Source organism: Amblyomma maculatum, chromosome 1 (assembly GCF_055883805.1).
Source record: "Amblyomma maculatum isolate TAMU_Amacu chromosome 1, ASM5588380v1, whole genome shotgun sequence".
NCBI classification, from domain to species: Eukaryota; Metazoa; Arthropoda; class Arachnida; order Ixodida; family Ixodidae; genus Amblyomma; species Amblyomma maculatum.
The window spans coordinates 83282127-83303345 of record NC_139344.1 but is presented as its reverse complement, the minus strand read 5'-3'; the positions used below and the strand labels follow the sequence as shown (position 1 = coordinate 83303345).

At 49.4% G+C, this 21219-nt stretch overlaps 1 protein-coding gene across 1 annotated transcript in view; it reads left to right on the top strand.

Annotated features, from left to right (window-relative positions):
- The window catches only part of LOC146202976 (uncharacterized), a 29743-nt gene extending 9700 nt beyond the window's left edge, over positions 1-20043 (top strand). Inside the window, exon 3 of the mRNA XM_084602486.1 lies at positions 19971-20043. Coding sequence (XP_084458612.1) covers positions 19971-20043 — 73 coding nt within the window. The remainder of the gene's footprint in view (positions 1-19970) is intronic.
- The last annotated feature ends 1176 nt before the right edge of the window (positions 20044-21219 follow it).

The window sequence follows — 21219 nt, the reverse complement described above, 5'->3', positions numbered from 1 at the left end:
CTAATTGGGAGTGGTATAATACACCCAAGTACTTTAAGTATTCAACCTGTGGGATTTGTGAACCGCAATACGCAAGGGAGATATAAAGAGGGTGTGCCGGTGGGAAAACGAGTACTGAGGATTGCCTCACTTTAAGAATTATATTCACTTTACCGAGCCAAAGGCAGCCGCCTCGAGAAAGCGAAAGCCTCAAGAGGTTCTTCTTCTTCACCTCCATCCCGTTCGTTTTGCGCGCGCGCAATCAAACCAGTCCCCTATAATATTTCGGAGGTGCCTGAGCACGCAGTCAATTTCACTACAGCAATATAGTTCGTGCTAACGAGCCCTAAACCTCTGCGTTTCGTTACTAGTTTCTGCACGAACTCACTGGATTATGGAGAAGTTAGAAAGCTACAATATAGTAATAATAATAATAATAATAATAATAATAATAATAATAATAATAATAATAATAATAATAATAATAATAATAATAATAATAATAATAATAATCATCATCAGCCTGATTATAACCCACTGCAGGGCGAAGGCCTCTCCCATATTTCTCCACTTAACCCGGTTCTGTGCTAGCTGCATCCACTTGACCCCTGCGAACTTCTTAATCTCATCCGCTCACCTAACTTTCTGCCGCCCCCTGCTACGCTTTCCCTTCCCTTGGAATCCAGTTTGTTATCCTCAGCGACCATCCGTTATCCTCTCTTCGCACTACATGTCCTGCCCATGTCCATTTCTTTTCTTATTTCTACTAGAATGTCGGTAACTTGAGTTATTTCTCTGACCCAATCTGCACGCTTTCTATCTCTTACCCCTACCATTTTTCGTTCCATAGCCCTCTGGGTTGTCCTCAACTTAAGTAGAACTCTCTTGCCCCATAGGTGAGTACAGGCAAGATGCAACTGTTGTATACTTTCCTTTTAAGCGATACCGGTAAGCTGCTAGTCATAATCTGCGAGTGCTTGCCAAATGCGCTCCATCCCAATCTTATTCTTCTTGTTATTTCCTTTTCATGGTCCGGATCTGCGGTTACTACCTGTCCTAAGTAGACATATTGGCCTACTACTTCCAGTATTTCGCTACCTAATGTAAACTGCTGTTCCTTCCCGAGGCTGTTGAACATTACCTTAGTCTTCTGCATATTGATTTTCAAGCCTACCTTTCTACTTTTCCTCTCTAGGTCATCAATCATTATTTGCAGTTCATCCCCCGAGTTGCTTAGCAAGGCAATGTCATCAGCAAATCGCAGATTACTGAGGTATTCTCCATCTACCCTTATCCCTAACTGCTCCCATTCCAAGTCTCTGAATACTTCCTCTAAACAAGCTGTGAATAGTACTGGGGAGATTGTGTCTCCTTGCCTAACACCTTTCTTTGTGGGAATTTTGTTGCTTTCTTTATGCAGAACTATGGTTGCTGTGCAGCCACTATACATATATCTTCCAGCACTTTCACGTACGGTTCGTCTACCCCCTGATTTCGCAATGCCTGCATCACCGCCGAGGTTTCAACTCAGTCAAATGCTTTTTCGTAATCAATGAATGTTATGTATAAGGGCTGGTTATATTGCTCTTATTATACTTCCATGTTATACTTCCTTATATCGGCCACCTTGCGCTTATTGATTAGCTTTGATATATCGGCTAATTCGATCTGGTCTGCTGGATTGGAAGCTTTAATACTCTGGCGTTTCTTAATCAAATCTTTCGTCTCCTTAGACAGTTTGCCGGTATCCTCTCTAACTATCCTACCGCCTACTTCTACCGCGCACTCAGTAATGATATCTGTGAAATTATTGTTCCTTGCCTCTAGGGTAATGTCGCCATCCTCAGTTAGAGCTGAATACCTATTCTGTAGCGAGATCCCGAACTCTTCTGGCCTCCCCCTCACCGCTAATTCGTTGATGGGTTTCTTTCTTACTAATCTGTTGCGTTCCTTCTTCAGATTTAGGCTAATTCAGGACCTCACCATCCTGTGGTCACTGCATCGCACTTTCCCGATTACCTCTACATCTTGCATAATGGCGGGGGTTGAACACATTATGAAGTCGATTTCATTTTTAGTCTCTCCGTTAGGACTTTTCCATGTCCATTTCCGGTTCTTCCGTTTGCTGCAGAAGGTATTCATGATTCGTAAGTTATTGCGCTCTGCAAACTCAACTAGTAACTACCCCCTGCTATTCCTAGAACCAATGCCATAGTCACCTACTGCCTTGTCTCCTGCCTGTTTTTTCCCTACCTTGGCATTGAAGTCGCCCATTAGTACAGTATACTGCGTCTTTACTTTTCGCATTGCCGATTCTACATCTTCATAGAAGCTTTCAACTGCCTGGTCATCATAACTACATGTAGGTGCATAGGCCTGTATAACCTTCAGTTCATACCGCTTATTAAGCCTAATTACGATGCCTGCAGCCCTCTCATTAATACTATAGAATTCATCTATATTACCCGCTATATACTTATTGACAAGGAAACCTACTCCTAGTTGTCGCCTCTCTGGTAACCCTCGATAACACAGTACATGCCCATCCTTCAGTGAAGTATATGCCTCATTCGGCCTCCTAACCTCACTAAGCCCTATGACATCCCATTTCATGCCCTCTAGTTCCTCCAACAGCACTGCTAAACTAGCTTCACTAGCTAGGGTTCTAGCATTAAACGCTGCCAGGGTCAGTTTCCAATGGCGGCCTGTCCAGCGGAGCCAGGCTTTCTTAGCACCCCCTGCTGCGTCACAGGTCTGACCGCCGCCGTGGTCAGTTGTTCCGCAGCCGCTGGTGACTGAGGGCCGGGGTTTTATGGAGCTTATCATAGGAGGCTGCGGCCAATTACTGCACCAGGGTGGCCAACTCCTGTTCTGGTGAGGGAGTGCGTTGCCGGAGGTGTTCACCGGCATCAGGTCGCACCCCAAACCTGTTTATGCAATTCCATCGACACGCGGATTTTTTTTTTTTTTCATCCGGTGGAGAATTGCGCGGCACCGGGATTTGAGCCCCGGTCCTCTTGCATGCGAGGCGGATGTTCTACCGCTACGCCACCGCTGCACGCTATAGTAATAATACAGTAGTTATAATGTTCTCTTTCTCTCAAAGACATGTTGAAAGCATTGCGTCTGCGTCCGCGTTTCTTGAGCATGATGTTGTTTATTCGTAATCAACGTACGTGGTGTGACGAAGTTATGCATATGTAAAAAAAAAAGTAATATGAATTGGTGTGAAAGTGGCGCCGACCCTCGGCAATATCTTTCTTGCAAGGTAACTAATGCAGTCAAGAAGATCGGATGACTTGCAGTACGTGTTTTAAGATGTCTTAATTTTTTTGCTTTGCTGGACAGAAACAGTTTTAATAAAGACTCAATATCATTCATAAGATTTTTTCCGAGAATGTAATAAAGGTCGCCTCTCACCTTTGAAACGCCTCCTGGAAATTTTCCACAGTATTTGAGTTTAAAGGAGTTTTTTAAGAGCGTGAAGTCTTCATGCACCCGCCAACTAACCACACAAACTTGAAATCTGTTACTTCTTGTTCGTAGCTTCCGGTCCACTGAGCAGGGAAATTTAGGTATGAGTAAACTCAGGGAGTAGACCCTCTTCATCTATGGGGCTGAAACGTGGAGGCTAACGAAAAGGGTTCTACTTAAGTTACAGATAGCTACACTCAACCTGGCTCCACATGCGCGATAAAAATGTTCCAGAGTGACAATTCCACTTATAGCTGAAGCTTTTTTGACATGTATGTGGAACGATATTAAGAGTGTATGGAAGGGAAACTGGTAGGTGTAAAGTTAAGAGATAGGAAGCGTGCAGAGTGGGACGACATTTTAGTGGAAATTAAGAAGAAGAAATGGGCATTGGGAGGGCATGTAGTGCGATGAGAGGATAACTGATGGTCGCTAAGGGTACCAAATTGGATTCCAGCGAAGGAAAACATAGCAGGGGCGGTAGATAGTTACGTAGGTGGATGCGATTAAGAAGTTCGCAGGGGTCAAGTGGATGCAATTAGCACAGGACTGGATTAATCGGAGTAATATGAGAGAGACCTTCGCTCTGTAGTCGGTATAGACTGGGTGATGACAATGATGTTGATGGAACCGGTTCCCATTCCTTCGTTGTTGTTTTTTTACTTCTACAGTGGTTATTGCATTTTTTTAGGTATATGACAATTCGGCTTAGCAAGAGTTATTGACAAACGGGATCAGAAGCCTTAGCATGAGATAAGAATTTAGTGACATGCACTCTAGGGCTTTGGAGAGAGCAGCCTGCTTCCAAGCTAGAGACAAGGAATTTTGTAATGACGTATGGCTTGCTCTGCCTCTTCGTAATGTATTAAAATCAACCGGAAAAAAATGGCAGAGGCTTAGCTTGGTTAAGCCCGGTAGATTGCGAAAGCAATATCCATGGCTACGCCCAGGTTCAGCTAATGTTCGGCTGGTGGTGGTGCTTATGGATATGTGGCTTATGGTTAGACTTTGGTGGTTATACAATGATTCTCTCTGGATACGACATGGATACGCTGTTCCTCCGTCTCTGTAGCTCGCTGCTGTCTCTAACGCTCATTGCGACGAGCTTCCCTAGCGATGGGTGGCATCGTCGAAGCAGATGTTAAACCACCGGCGGAGGCACCGCCACTACTCGCAGACGGCGCGAGATGGTCACCCAGCTTTTCGGCGTGATGTCACAACATCTGTTGCGCTCCTGGCGGACTGCGCGGGAGTTAGGCCGCCGGTGGTGGCACCGCCACTGCTCGCAGACGGCGCGAGATGGTCGCCCAGCTCTTCGGCGTGACGTCACACAGAGGTCACGCGAAAGGTCAATGGTGGCACCGCAACGGTACGGCAAAGGCTTGAAAGTGCAAGTAGTATTGCTTTCGCAATAATATAGTTTTCACGTATGGCAGGGAATATCAGAAGATTTACTCCGACCACAAACGCCCACTGATGACCTGTTTACCATTTCCTGTACTCCCCTTCATGTGTCAAATACCATATACTGATTCAGTTGACTACAAAAAAAAAAGAAAAAAAAGAAGTCGTTCGTGTTGCACATGCTGCTTTCTTCTCTGCGTGGTACAGACACAAGTGCCCGCCGGGGGGGCGCAGTGGTTACGGCGCTAGACTACTGTTCCAAAGGACGCGGAATCGAATTCCGGCCTCGGCGGTCGCTTTTCGATGGAGGCGAAAAGCAAGGTGTCCGTGTACTGTGCGATGTCAGTCCACGTTAAAGAACCCCAGGGGGTCGAAATTTCCGGAGTCCTCCACTACGGTGTCTTTCATAGCCTGAGTCGCTTTTTGACGTTAAACCCCACAAACCAAACCAAACCAAACCGAATAAGATAGCACTTACTTATCGTGAACCTTGCATATCCACTTGAAGAATAACGAGATTCAGGGGCACAAGTCAGGACAAGAATAGATTGAGTTTGCAAAATTCCTCCGTATCGAAAACCCTTTTCGAAACCGTGGTGGACACGATCTAAAAACAGTAATACGGAAAGTTGAGCTAGTTGGTACATGATTGCAAATTACGAGCGCTGCGACGGAGAACAACAACGAGAGAGTAATGACAAGGACAGGCGCTTCCTTGTCAATTTGCGATCTAAAAACATGGGGCATAATTAACCCGTCCGCTTTTCTTTTTAATCCAGAGCCCCTTGTGAAGCTGAAAAGTGTAGTTGCGTAACATGTGGGATATATTAAACTTGTCTCCTGTTTATTTTTCTTCCATGATTAAGCTATTCCACCTTTTATTAGAAGGTGCAGCGCAGAGAAAGACAACACATATAAGCGCTTGTCCACGTTGTCTTTCTGTTCGTCTTGCCCCTCTTTTTGCGCTGCATCTTCTTATATGTACCGATATCAGTTTGCCCAACTGTCTATCCTTCTTCTATGTCCCCTTTTTTGAGTCGCCTAAATTCGTTGGACTCAATTGTATTATAAAACGATAGTGAAAACTAGAAAAATAAATATGCTTTGGAGTTGCTAGCGGAGAGATTAAGAGAGTTTTCTTCCAGGAAATTATCGGAACCAGCCGACCAAGGTTTGTATTTCCGTCAAATAAGTAAAATTTGCAGCCGTCGGGAACCAAGAGGTGCCGGCGGTATTGAGTCGATCGTTTTGATTTCCGATATTTTTATTTGTTGAAGTAAGTTACGCAAGCAAATTTCCCCATTCTCTTCAAGAAAGACGTGATGGGAGAAGAAACCCTTTGAAGTGAGATAACAATACAAAAACGTCTGGAAGCACAGGGTACCATCGACAGCCGTTTTTAAACCAAACGTAGCAAAAATTAAAGACAAAAAAAAGCTTTCTAACTTTTAACTTTCCATAAGGAAATCCTGTGCTGTGGGCCAAAGATGCACCGGAATAAGACAATCGGGATTGGACATAAGCAGTACGCTGAGCAGGTATGGAAGCAAGCGAACACGTGAAAATGTCAACTGCCTAAAAGAGCAGAGGTGACATTTGAAATATATTTGTGCTCCTTGGGTCGTACTTCCTTTACAAGCAGCGTGCATTTGACAGATAAAAGGCACACGTCATGATTGTAACTGCACAAACGTCAGGGTGTGCAGCCGTGCAGAACAAGACAAAATTTTGTCGCACCACTATATTTTCCTGCGATTACATGCGAGCCTTTTAATCTTTTTCTTTTTCCGGCATCCTAATTATCCTCTCCTCCCTGGAGCGCACGAAGCAGCGGGCTGGCCAGTCAGTTGGCAGGCCCTTGCATTTCCTTTTCCTCCTTCCTATAGCCAGAGTTCAAAAGTATTGAGGGACTCTGCTATAGCTACAATGACTTACTCGGTGCGACAAGGTTGTTCGTATTTGGGATTTCGAAGGGAAAAAGTGCTCTTTCTCTGGTAGTCGAGGGTAGATGCAAGCATAAAATGCTGTGCTGTATTGAAGCGGCGCATTCTAGCGACTGAACCTCTTAGGCCCGTTTCACATGCTGCGACTGCAGCGAAAACTTTCGGTGCAGTCGGTGACGCCGCAGTGCGATTTCGCACAGCGCTTTCACATGCAGCGAATCCGCGTGCTAATTCGGTGAAAGATACCCTCAGGGTTGTTTGATGTTTTGTAGAAAACGCGTACGCAGAGCGTGTTTGATTTATATACTGAGATGTATTTTTAAATTCTAAGCGATAATTAATACGTATTTATGAAAACGGGCAGATTTTAGCTACAAAAAATGCGTTGCTGCGCCGAATGAAACCACTCGGACATGAAAATAGGGGTGTCTCATGGGGGCGCGCTCTCTCCTTCGATACTGGGCGTGCCGGGCTTTGCAAGTCGCCATACGTCACATGATGTCGCGACGCTCCTCGGTTCCTCATACGTCAGTCACAGAACGACCGCGCAGACGCTGCTACTGAATTCCAAAACTAACTAGACTAAGACTAGGCTAGACCGACGAGAATCGCAGCGTCGCAGGACAAAAATCGCATCGTGTGAAACGGGCAGTTAAATATCAGGTTCTTTTCTTCCTGTTTTCCTCAAATTTCCATTTCTCTCCCGTTTAACCTGGACCGGAATTCACTCTAATTGCAGAATAGAAAATTTATTTACAACTATATACACGTTGCAGCACAAATTCTTCTATCAGGGTGCGGCCTCTCATCACAGCACTCGAAACCAATCTACCGTTTGCCTTGACGCTCGGACTCCTCGGAGCTTCTTCCCCTATGCGGGGTCTCCTCTTCCCCCGTCTTCCGGCATCACCGTAGCAGCAGTTGCAAGCTCCCGCCGAATTCCTGGAAAACAACTCGCTAGCACGGCTGGGGGTGGTTGAGGGAGGATCGGGTGTCCTTTCGGGAGCGGCACTTTTCTTCGGCCGACATCGCTGGCAGTCCGTGCGGCGCCAGCCCGCAGACTTCCTCCCAAGTTCGGACCTTTCACAGGGAGGCGTCATCCACGGCCGCTCCGTTTGCACGCACGCTCATACACACACACGCACACACACGCACACGAAGCAGTCTTTCCATTCGTTTGTTTTTTCTGCCCACGATCAGGGCCTTAGCAAGGTTCAGTCTCGGCCAAGCGCAACCATCCTTCCGCAACGTTCCCGTATTCAGATTGAAGGCCTCGCTTTCAAGAAAACGTTTCCGCGAGCCATGGTCTCGCCCGAGGAGTGACAAATTCAGTCTTTCTTAAAGACATCGGTTTACTCCGGATAAAATAAAAAGCATTCAATAAAAAGAAACAACATCGAGTGCCACTGCGCTGGAAACATGCTGCCGACGAGCGCGACAATAGACCACCAAGAATAAAACAGAACGAGGGTCAGGACTTTACCGCGGCAAGACAAAACACACTGGGTGCGAATAGGGCGAGCGATAAGGCCCAGGCGCTAACGCTGGCCCGTGAAGCTCGCTGGCCGCCCCGCGCTGCCCTCCCGCCAGGAAAAAGCCGCGTGCCTTGCTTCCGCCGCGCTTATCTGCCCTCGCCTCCGCTCCGATAACATGCCGCCCCCTCGAATGAGTAGTTCGCTCATGCGCACTCGCGCTGCCCGAGCAAACACAAACACAAATTGAAAAAAGCGCGAACGGTTTGAAAACGGCCAAAGGGGCCCCACAAGATGTATTCACAATAAGGCGGTTACTCAACACGAGGTTGATGGGGACATTGAAGCAGTTTTGATTGAAGTCCATTCAGGAAATAATAAGAAAGAGTATCTCTTTGTGCTCAATGTATACAGCCCACCGAGACAAATCAATGCGAAATTCTCGCTCTTATTCAAAAAAGCACTGAATTTTGCCGGCTGCGAACCACTTCTAATCTGCGGAGACTTCAATGCTAAACACCAGGAATGGGGATATGATACACAATGCCGGAAGGGGAAGGACCTGCTTGAATCCATATTATCTAATGGGCTGTCTCTAATAATGGATTCGGTGACACCGACGCGCATGGGTAAACAGTGTCTGTAAAGACACCACGCCAGATCTTACACTAACTCACAGGTGCGGCCCAGTTGAATGGTGCAACACGGGAAAAAACTATGGCAGCGATCATATGGTCATAGAAATTCGGCACAGATTTAATCTTCGGGATACCGTGTTACGAGCCAAAATAATAGATTGGGATAAATTTCGCTCCATCAGAGGGGCTGCAGGTAATAAGACCTGGTCTTCTGTGACTGAGTGGCAACAATAATTTAATCGGCATGTAAAGGAGGCCACAGAAGAACAGGCGACGAATCTCCAAGTCCCAAAATTATACAAGCACCTCCTAGATCTCTTTTATTCCAAGAGAGAATTGGAGGGAAGGTGGAAAACTAAAAAATGGAACAGAAATCTCAAAAGAGGGGTTGCTAACCTCAGTAAGGAAATTGAGCGGTATGCAGCCAAGCTGTCTGAAAGGAGCTGGGCCGAGGTGTGTGATGAGATGAACTTCAACATGAGCCTTCCCAAGACCTGGGCTATCCTCTGCTACCTCATCGATCCCAATGACACTAAGAGACGGACCAGACTACACCAGATTAAGATCAAGCATAAGTTCCAGGGGGGAAACGAGGAGCTGCTAGATGCAATCAGGACAACATATACATGTCAGGATCCCGGCCCCCTTCTACCCTGCTATACCGGGCCCGAGAATAAGGCCATAGATGCTCCAATTGAATTGGCAGAATTTAGGGCGGTCCTGCAGGATCTCAAAAAGACATTTGCTCAAGTGCCAGACAATATTATGCTTAAAAATCTGGACGAAGACTATTTACACTTCATTTGCGAAGTAATGAATAAAATTTGGGAAGGGGCCGAAATCCCCGAGGAATGGAAAATCTCCAGATTGGTCCTTATTCCTAAACCGGGCAAGAAACTTGAACTATCCAACTTCAGGCCCATATCTCTCGCCTCTTGTCTGAGAAAGCTCATGGAAAAAGTGGTCCAAATCAGAATCTCTAGGCATATGAAAACCAAGGAACTCTGGCCAGTGGAGATGGTAGGGTACAGGCCGGGATTAAGCGCACAGGATGTCATGCTCAGATTAAAGCACGACATCATGGACGCTCCCGAGGACGATGCATCATATAGAGCCATCCTGGGACTTGATCTCACTAAGGCATTTGATAATGTTGAGCACAGAGCGGTTCTCGAAGGCCTCAACTCGGCTGGAGTGGGAAGCAAGTGCTTCAACTATGTCAAAGATTTCCTCACCTGCAGGAAAACTGAAGTTAACTTCGTGGGACTTAGGTCCGAGCCCATCAGTACCGGGGGCAGAGGAACGCCCCAGGGATCTGTCCTCTCCCCGGTACTGTTCAATTTTGCAATAAAAGATCTCTCGTCCCATCTTAATAAGACAGAAGGCCTCAAACATAGCATCCATGCAGACGATATAACAATCTGGACCGATGGAGGCACCAGCGCCGCTATATCGCATAGGCTGCAGGAAGCGCCGTATATTGTTGAGAACTACGCCCTAGATAGAGGTCTATCTTGCTCTCCTCACAAATCTGAACTTTTCTCAATGTGCAGCAAGTCAAAACTAACCAGAGAATCCCACCTACCGCACCTACACAAAACAGTGAAGGTATACGTGGGAGGGAGCAAGGTACCGATCGAGAGACAGCACCATTAGGATCCTGGGATATTTCCTACAGCAGAATAGAAAAACACCACCATCCTGAAAAAGCGGCAGACGTATGTCGACCAGGTAACGGGGATATTCAGGCGAATCTCTCTCAGGAGCAAAGGCCTCCGAGAACACTGCCTAATAAAACTGCTTCCTGCCTTTGTAATAAGCAGGATAGCTTATGCCACCCCCTTTCTCAATCCCACTCCTAGTGAAGTAGAGAAGTTTGAAAAAATGATCAGAACATCATTCAAAAGGGCTGTAGGCATCCCCCCCAACTTGTCGACAGAGAAGCTTCTAGCTATGGGAATGCATAATAACTGGGAAGAGATTGCTAAAGCGGTCAGGGAGGCCCAGATTTGGCGGCTCAACTCCACTGTAGGGGGCCGAAAAATACTGCAAGAACTACAGCTTCAGTCAGGTGAGCCACGCTATGTCGCTGAACTCCTGGAGCTTGAGACGCGGAAACTATTCAAAATTGCACCGATCCCTAAGAATAGGCACCCGGTTCATGACAAGGAACAGAGACAGCATAGAGCAAAATTTATTCAAAGCAAACTAATAAACAACCCTCCCGAGGAATCAGCCTATTGCGATGCTGCCTGCGGGTTAGAAGGGGCCGCGGTCATAGCAGTGGTAGATGGGAACCACTCCCAGAAAGTGAATGGATCCATTAATACGCGTAACGCTTTATTAGCTGAAGAGGCTGCGATAGCGCTAGCATGTACAGGCACTAAAGCCAGAACTATCCTTTCAGATAATAAGGCGGCTGTTAGGAACTTCGGCAAAGGCCTAATTTCCAAGCAGGCGGCCAGTCTACTGAGAAAGCACCCGCTAAACCGGAAGGTTTCAGTCATCTGGGTTCCAGCTCACGAGGGTCTACCAGGCAATGAGGCTGCCCATCGCCTCGCTCGAGATGTATACACCCGAGCGGCCATAGAGACCCCGCTACCCGGAGACAAAGACCCCCTCATCACCTACAAGGAGCTCTCTGAGACTCCCAGACTAAACAGAAGGATCTATCCACCACCAGATAGGTCCCTAATACCCTCAGAATGCAGGTCCTGGCGAAACATTCAGGCCAATCGTTTCTTTCCTCATGTTACTCTGCATAATGAGTTGACAGGGGACCCAGAGGCTTGCAATCTCTGCAACGTACCTCTGAGTCAAAATCACCTAATCTGCCAATGCCCCGATTCTCCGGGAGCTAAAGAAACTGATCCCCTTGATCAAATTACCTGGGAGTCCTACATCCGCAGGCCAAATGTGGATGAACAAAAGTTCGTCCTACGCCTGACGGAGGAGGCTTACTCCAAGACCTTCTCTGCGGCCACGGCGCAGGAGAGCCGGCAAGGAGACCCTCCCCCTAGCTGAGCCCCTGCCCGAGGTCCATGTCGGTGTAAATAAAGCCTTCTCACTCTCTCACTCACTCACTCACAAGATGTAAGGAGAACTTAGAGCCCAGAATTCAGTTCATCAAGGTCCAGTGGGGACAAGGTGTCCTTTGATTCAAACTAGTGTAAAGGAGACAAAGAACAGAAAACGCTAAGGCATCGCCATCACCTTCGTTTGTCTCCGGCGCCCATCTCTCGTGCTGAAGCTGTGCCCTGCGACTGGCAATTTGACCCTGCTGTGCCCGAATTACTGGCAGCGCTAGACGTTTAAACCAACTATTAAATCCACATTTCACTTGGTGGAGGTCAATCTGAGGTTCCCTGTACCCATCTCGCCCTGGAACTTCGCAGCAGAACGTTGACTACCCCAATGACGGAGCCGACTTCATTGCACCTACCTCCGCCCGTCACCTGCACAGGTGCGCTTCGTCAACGGGACCCCGCTACCTTCAGTGGAAGCAGCGATGACGACGTCGACGATTGGCTGACCACTTACGAACGGGTCAGCCGTCACAATAACTGGGACGACAATCGTAAGCTAAATAATGTCATCTTTTACTTGAGCGACGTCGCTAATCTGTGGTTTCGAAACCCCGAGTCAGACTTTACCACCTGGGCGAATTTCAAGACGAAATTTTCTGATGTCTTTGGCCGCCCCGCCGTCCGAAAACTCCACGCGGAACAGTGTCTTCGGTCGCAACTGCAGCTGCTCGGTGAAACGTTCACCAGTTACATTGAGGACATTGTTGATATGTGTCGTCGCGTTGACCCAACCATGACCGAGGCCGTTAAAATACGTCATGTCCTCACAGGAATTGATGACGGCGCTTTCAACGTGCTCATCGCGAAAGGCCCCACTACGGTCCAGGAAATCTACGACCTCTGTCAAAGCTACGACAAGCTCCGGAAGGAGCGTGTTTTGATTCGCCAGCCTCATACATCACTCGCTGGACTAGCCGCGGAGAGGGAGTAATCTAGCCTCTCTGAAGACATCAAGGCTTTTGTACGCCAGGAGGTCACGCGACAACTGTCCCTGCAGCCATATGTTAAGGAGTCGTCAACAACTGGCCTTGTTCCGGAGCTTCGCCGTGCAATCCATCAGCATGTATCTGAAGTCCTCCCTAATCCTGTTCCTCAATCAGCTCCGGTCGCACCCTCAATGCCGTTCCCCACGCCCACAGTTTCATCGTCCGGCGTTGCGCGGCCACTAAGCTACGCTCCAGCAGTCGCGCCGGCTCATCCTCAAGTATTACGTCGCACGTATGCCGAAGTCACTTAAAGTCCATCGCCTGAGCCAGCATATGCCTATGCTTCGCCCCCCATGCGGTCGGCACCAACAGCTTTTGCTCCCCCCCCCCCCTTGCTTCCAACACGATCTCCATGGCGCACTTCAGACAACAGGCCTATTTGCTACCACTGTGGCATCCCTGGGCACACTACACACTACTGCCGGCGCCGAATAAATATGGCCTTTGCCTGCGCCACCTTATTTGGCCCCCCAGTTCCCAGTCCCATCGGGTCCTCCAACAGCACCCCCTGATCCTCCGGACTTCCTCCCTCGTCGTTCGCCATCACCACGTCGCCGCTCCATTTCTCCAATGCGCCGACGACCCGCTACCCAGCCGAAAAATTAACCGCGGCAGTTCGCGAGGCACGAACTGCGTATTCGACAGAATTTCAAAGTCCTCGTCTTAATCCCGCGAATGTTATTCCTGTCATCGTTGAAGGTGTTCATACTCTTGCGCTCGTCGACACCAGTGCCGCTGTATCAGTTATCAGCCAAAAACTCTGCCGCTCCATCCGAAAGGTGACTACGCCTCTCGAGGGACTATCGCTTCGTACCGGCTGGGATTTCCTGTCCCAGCATCATGCTATCATTGACTGCGCCAGTCCTCAAGTAGAGCTCATTGAACCGAGTGATGCACCGTCTGATGCCCTGCTCCACGAGCCGTGTCCTCGTTTTGCGACCAAACTCCTCGTAGCTCATGACACAACCATCCCACCCGTTAGCGCTGTTCTGGTTCCCCTCACTGCCTCTTTTACCAACGCCGCGACAGTCCTCTTTGTGCCCTCTAACGTTGTCTGCCGCCGCCGCCACCTACCGCTGCCGTTCGCCGTCCTTGACATGAAAAACGGCGCTAGCACACTTCTGGTAGCCAATCCTCTTGCGTCTCCCTTTATGTTGATCGAAGGGGAGTGCTTCGGCCGCATCGAGCCCATGGACCTTCTGCTCGCCTTTGATGTGTCATTCCCTGTTAGCCAGGTTGACGCCTTGACCCCAACTCGTGTGGCTTCCGATCCGCTACAGCGGGACCTTTTTGACCATTCTGTGGACAGCGCTCTAGAGCTGCGCCACCGCGAGCAACTTCTTGACCTTCTACACCAATTCCGCTCCTCCTTCGACATCCCGCAATCTTCCTTGGGCCGCACGATGACCGTTTCCCACCTCATCGACACTGGCGCTCATCCACCTCTCCATCAGCGGCCGTATCGTGTGTCCCCGACTGAGCGCCGTGTTATTGCCCAACAAGCCGATGACATACTCCAACGCGGAGTAATTAGAAAATCCTGTAGCCCATGGTCGTCTCCTGTGGTCCTAGTTAAAAAGAAGGATGGCTCCGTACGATTTTGTGTTGATTATCGCCGCCTCAACAAAATCACTCGTCGTGATGTGTACCCCCCCCCCCCCCCCCACGAATCGACGATGCCCTAGACTGCTTGCAAGGCGCAGAATTCTTTTCCTCACTCAATTTACCCTCCGGGTATTGGCAGGTGCCCATGGCAGAGGCGGATCGTCCTAAGGCTGCCTTTATTACTTCAGACGGACTATACGAATTTAATGTTATGCCATTCGGACTCTGTAACGCCCCAGCCACATTTGAAAGAATGATGGACACTGTACTGCGTGGCCTGAAATGGAACATCTGTTTATGCTACCTCGATGATATCGTCGTCTTTTCAACCGACTTCCCGACCCACCTGACTCGACTTCGCCAGGCCTTCACCTGCCTAACCCGCGCCGGTCTTCAACTGAACATCAAAAAGTGCCGCTTTGGTGCCCGCCAGCTCACAATACTCGGACATGTTGTGTGTAAAGATGGAGTTCTGCCTGATCCTGAGAAGCTGCGCGCCGTCGCTGACTTTCCGAAACCGACCACTTTGAAACGACTGCGAAGCTTCGTGGGCCTCTGCTCGTACTTCCGTCGTTTTGTACGGAATTTCGCAACCATCATAGCCCCCCTTACACAGCTCTTGAAAGGCACCCCTAACCTCTTCTCTTGGTCGCCAGCCTGCGATGATGCATTCGCGACACTGTGCAATGTTCTGACGTCACCGCCAATCCTTCGCCATTACGACCCTACTGCACCTACAGAACTTCACACCGATGCCAGTGGTGTCGGCCTCGGCGCCGTCCTCGCCCAGCTCAAGCCTGGCTTCTCCGAATACGTTGTCGCCTACGCAAGCCGTGCTCTCACCACAGCCGAGTCCAACTACTCCGTTACCGAAAAGGAGTGTTTATCAATCGTGTGGGCTGTAACGAGGTTCCGCCCTTACTTATACGGCCACTCCTTCGAAGTAGTTACAGATAATCACGCTCTCTGCTGGCTCGCGTCTCTCAAGGATCCGTCTGGCCGTCTCGGGCGCTGGGCTCTCAGGCTTCAGGAATATGACATCCGTGTAGTGTACCGCTCTGGCCGCAAGCACTCTGACGCCCGCGCTCTTTCTCGGTCACCGGTGCGCTCGCCTAACTCATCGTCGCCTCCTCAAGCATCCTTGTCAGCACTCACCATTGAGGGATATGCCTTTCGAGCAACGACAAGACCCTTGGATTTCTAACCTGCTAGATATCCTTGGCACTACGTCCGCGGCTACGCATCCTCGGGCACTCCGCCGACAGGCCTCCCATTTCGCCATTCGGGACGGCCTTCTCTACTGAAGGAACTACAACTCAGACGGCAGAACGGGGCTTCTTGTCATTCCGCGCCACCTCCGCTCCGAGGTTTGTGGCCACCATCACACTGACCCGCAAAGCGCTTATGCCGGCGTCCTCAAAACCTATGTTTGAATTCGTCAGAGGTACTACTGGCGGGGAATGTACAATTTCGTACGTCGCTACATTCGCTCTTGTACCGCCTGTCAACAACGCAAGATTTCTCGCCACCCCGCTGGCCCTCTCCAGCCTTTACCGTGTCCAGCTCGCCCGTTTGATCGCGTGGGAATCGACCTTTATGGTCCGCTACCATGTAGTGCCGCTGGTAATCGATGGGTCATCGTCGCCGTCGACCACCTGACCCGCTACGCGGAGACTGCTGCACTTCCCGCGGTGACAGCCCGAGAGGTAGCCCATTTTCTTCTGCACCACTTCATTCTTCGACACGGCGCCCCTCGCGAGCTACTGAGTGATAGAGGTCGCGTTTTTCTTTCCGAAGTAGTCCAAGAGCTCCTGTCGTCTTGTAAATCGATACATCGGGCTGCAACTGCGTACCACCCGCAAACAAACGGCCTCACGGAGCGCTCAACCGTACGCTTGGGGACACGCTCGCAATGTGTGTTACATCTGAATCTGGAAGCTCCAACCGGGATCAGGTACTGCCATTCGTAACGTTCGCGTACAACACTGCCACCCAAGCAACAACTGGTTTTTCGCCATTCTTTCTCTTATACGGCCGTGAACCATCTTGTACTCTGGACACAATTTTGCCATACCATCCAGATGCCTCTGAGTACAGTGCTTTGTCAGATATTGTACAGAAGGCCGAGGAATGCCGTCAGCTAGCTCGCACGTTTACCTCCAACACTCAAGGCTATCGCAAAGATCAGCATGATACCGATACCCCTGCTCCCACGTTCCTGGCCGACAGCTTTGTTTGGCTATGCGTTCCTGCCACCAACAAACTAGACACCAAATACCACGGACCTTATCGCGTCTTGGAACGCACATCCCCTGTGAACTACGTCATCGAGCCAGTCACCCCTTCTTCCGACCACCGCCGTCTCGGCCGCGAGGTTGTCCACGTTAGCCGCCTCAAGCCATATTTCAACCCTCTGGTCGTCTCTTCTCCCTGAATCGCCAGGATGGCGACTTCTTCTGGGGGGGAAATGTAAAGAAGACAAAGAACGGAAAACGCTGAGGCATCGCCATCGCCATCGCTTGTCTCCGGCGCCCATCTCTCGTGCTAAAGCTGTGCCCTGCGACTGGCAATTTGACCCTGCTGTGCCCGAATTACTGGCAGCGCTAGACGTTCAAACCAACTATTAAATCCACATTTCACTAGGAACATATCTGGACTGTCCAGTTGCACCAGCAAACCATACAGCCTTTATCACCACTCAATCGGGCAGGAGAATCCAACGGGGAGGCAATCTCACGGCCTGTCTCGAGGGAGAGCGAGACCGGCAGTGGCGATCTACAACGGGTTCCGCGCCGCTCCGATGGATGGCGCCATGGCTCCACGCGAGTTAGCTTAGAAGCACGACTGTTTTTGGGTAGCGTCAATTCTCGATCACGAGGAGCAGTGCTCTCCTTAAAACGTTTGTCAAACGTGGAAAAATTTCTTTTGGGGTTCCCCTACCGCGTCACCTACGGCTGTATACCGCCGAATACAGTCAGAGGGAGAGGAGGGGGGGGGGGGATAATTTAGACCCACCGCGCGTAGCAAGCTCGCAAATTTTGAAAGATGGGAATATTGCGAAAAAAGAAAGAAACAAAAAGTCATCCACAAACTGAGGAGCCGCTTTAATCAAGTATCGTACGCTCTTCCATTTCTAAGGTCGCGCAGCCACGCAGCTAGAGCATTCCAGCAGGTATGTCGCAAGCAACGACGTCAAAGGGGATTCCTCAGAGACCAGCATGCCCTGTTTTGTTTGTGGTCGCCGTTCCGCAACTCATCCTGCCTTCGGTTCACGTATTTTTCCATTCTTACCTCTTCGTTGTTATCTTCATGCTCGCGGGATAAACGGGCCAGCGAAGCCAGGACCGAGGCTAGGCTTCCCTGGTGGAATCTGCTAATAAGCTACCTTCTCTATTTCCATCAATTCCCCGAAGATTGAGCTCGAAATAGCATGCCGTCCGCGATGTAGCAACAGAGACGCAGTCAGGGAAACAAATATTAAAACAATCTTCCAACTACTTCAGCTCACGAGACGCCTTTCAAAATAGATGCTGTCGGCGTAGATTCCAAGGTTTAGTTTTTTTTCTTTTTTCTTTAACCCCAAGCTGAGGGTGCTCCCGCGAGAACGTAGCCGTCTTCGCAGAAGATTTTTACCCTGAAGATCTGTGGCGAGTCGCAGCCCTCGGGCCTTGGGACAAAGATAACCTAGGAAGTGGATAACGTTTCCGGAGTCGCGAGTTTCTGTTCCTTCGTTTTTGGATCTGGCTTTTATTGTCATCAATCTGTCGCCTCTTTGTGTACATTTATGCCGTTATCCTTGCCTCGCTTGAGTCGTCGTGCTTTCACGGCTGTTTGTGGCACGTTGAGTAGTGCCATCTATAGCTCCCGCATCGATCCCTTTTTTAAACCCGTATTTTATCGACGAGTTGCGTGTCTTCTGAAAACGGACTTGACAGACAGATTTCATAATGTGTTTCCAGGCTGTACTGCTTGCCTGTTAGAACAGCGAGGCGGAGCTAGTTCTATGTGTAGTTGGGTTGTACGACAGCCCGGCCGATAAGGAGGAAAAAGGGAAAAAAATATCCGAAGGCGGCTTGAAAAAATAACGCCCTCTTCTCGCGCCCTGTCCGGCCGCCATACAAGTGCGACTTTTTATTTTTTTTTTTTTCACACCTCTACGAAGCATTGATAGTTCCTGTCATACAAAGGACCTCGAAGTGGGAAGATACCACGCTCAATGGAAGCTATGATACACAAGGCTGGACACCGAGAAGAAAATATGGTGGGGATATTTGGATAGATGCAAAAGCTCAGCTAGCCGAATACTTCTTTGCTGCCTGTTTCGCTCGCCGCCCTAAAGCTCGCTCAGAACGGCGCGATAGGAGCGGAGTGGAACCGTTTGGCTCGCTTTGTCGTAAATCAGGCATCCGTCGGCCGCCACACGGCGGGGGCGCCTTGAATAAACCCGTCTCGACTGGCAAGAAAAACACAGGCCTGGTGATAGGAATACACAGGGGTCGGGTTATGTGGCCGCTGGCTGCTCGCACACGCGCAAAAGAAAGGAAAGGGAATCAAACCGACGAAGAGGCCGAAAGAAGCGAAAACCACCGGACGTGACGCCGCCGCCAGCAGTCACATTGGAGCGCAAAGGGGGTCGCCAGTCTTTTGCATTGAAAGAGTTGGTCGCGCATTTAGTTACTTTTGTTTTTTATCTTGTTGTTTTAGCTCGGCTCCCTCCGCCGCGCATGGTGAAAAGAGCCATTTCATTTGGCCGGAGTCGCACTAAAAACAATGATAAAATGAGTGGCTGGCGTGTGTTCACGGTTATTGCTCGTCGATTGGGAGCGAGCCGACGGCCCTGAATGAGAAAACAACAGAATCGGCACCGTATACGCGTTATGCGCCCGCACCGTGAGGGACGAATGCAGCGAGGAGAGTTGGGTGCGTAGACGCGCATGGCTAGAAGAGTGCGAAGGGGGCGGAGAGAAAACAAAGACAGCGTGTGCCTTTGTCAGCGGCGAAGGCGAGTAGCTGTGGCGCCCTTCAAGCCGCCTATGCATGCGCATTCACCGGGGACGGTGGGCACGTACTCTGCGAGCAGGAGCGACGTCTGGGTTATTCTCCCAGCCGGCGAGCCCTTGTCTGCGGTTCTGCGACAGCCATGTCTCGCAGACCGCGCTTTGAGGAGGTCTATAAAGAGAAGGTGAAAAGGAAGTAATAAACAAAGGAAATAAGCAAAAACAGCCCAAGCACATCCAGCCACGCTATTGCAGGTTTCTCCCGATCTTCCCCTGGACACAAGAGAAACGTTCTCAAGGCGGAGGGGCGGGAGGCGCACGTAGGGCACCCAGTTTACGATCGGGGAAACGGCAGACGTAGCATGGCTCTACAATTGTTTCGACAGGCGCCAAGTCGAGGAGGCACGCTGTGAAGCTGGATCGCCTCCGATCTGCGATGAGGCACCGCGGCTCGCCTGAATGGATGCTGGGGCGGGTTACCGTTTGGCCCGAAGAGTGGCTGGCGGGTACGGAACTTGGGGCAGTGCCCCGAGATTATTTCGACGTGGCTGTAGTCTCTGACTGCCTACATTTGACTGAGTTACATTTTGCAGTGCACCAGGACCCTGGGTGAAAATTGCTGAAGTCTTCTTTCGCTTTTGGCAAAGCTAGGTGTATATGTCCTCCTATCAAGAATCGCCCATATCATGAACTCCTGAAAAAAAAAAAAAAAGGCGGCGACCGATTTAGCGTGGTTATGCCTTGTGCGAATTAGGAGCGTGATCACGTCGATGTTCCGTGTCTGTTCGGTTTCTGGTCGCACATAGTCGCACGCTATGTTAAAAACCACCCCGCATAGATTTAAAGTCCCGCTTGAAATACCCATACCGGGTCTTTAAATGAAGCCACGATATGGGCTTGATTCACATGCCAAAGTGCTGCCCAAGTTGGCAGCTACGTATACCGCCAATTCCACCGTGACAGGCCTGGTGACGTCACCCAAACCGCCAACCTATGATTGCCCGGCCACGTAAAGTGTCTACCAACACCTGCCATAGGCATGTTCGCATGGAGGACCGAACAAACAAACAAACAAACAAACAAACAAACAAACCTTTTCACGAAAATTAAGTCCTTTTTCGCAAGGTCACATTTTAAATCCTGAGAGGAATCTGGTCTTCTGGGACAGTGGTAGGAGGCATATTTATTTTATCGAATGAGAGGAAGGCTGAGAATTTACCAATATGGTCTATTTAAAGCTAATCTCACCTGCCTGTAACAACACCGTCATCTAACTGCCTGGAAAAGGAGGTTTCTATGATCAGTATTGCTCTCTGTAATAAAACTTCCTTAATCGAGATATTCAGAGGTGTTTCTTTCACCGAACTTCATTAGTTCAAATATTTTTATTGGCCTTTCCTTGTAAACATATATTCCTTCTTCCAAAGTCGCGTTTCATAAGTACTCTAGCCTAGAAACTGTATGAAACACATTTTGCGCTCATAACGCGTCTCCATCTGCCTGTTTTCGGGTGATGCTCTGTACATACAGAACTCCGAGATCAGCTTCTTACAACGGTGCTTTCAATAGTGGAGTCAAAAGCCACGCGCTCCGCTGCCAGCGAGTCCGTAGGTGGTGAGTAGCCACATTTTTATC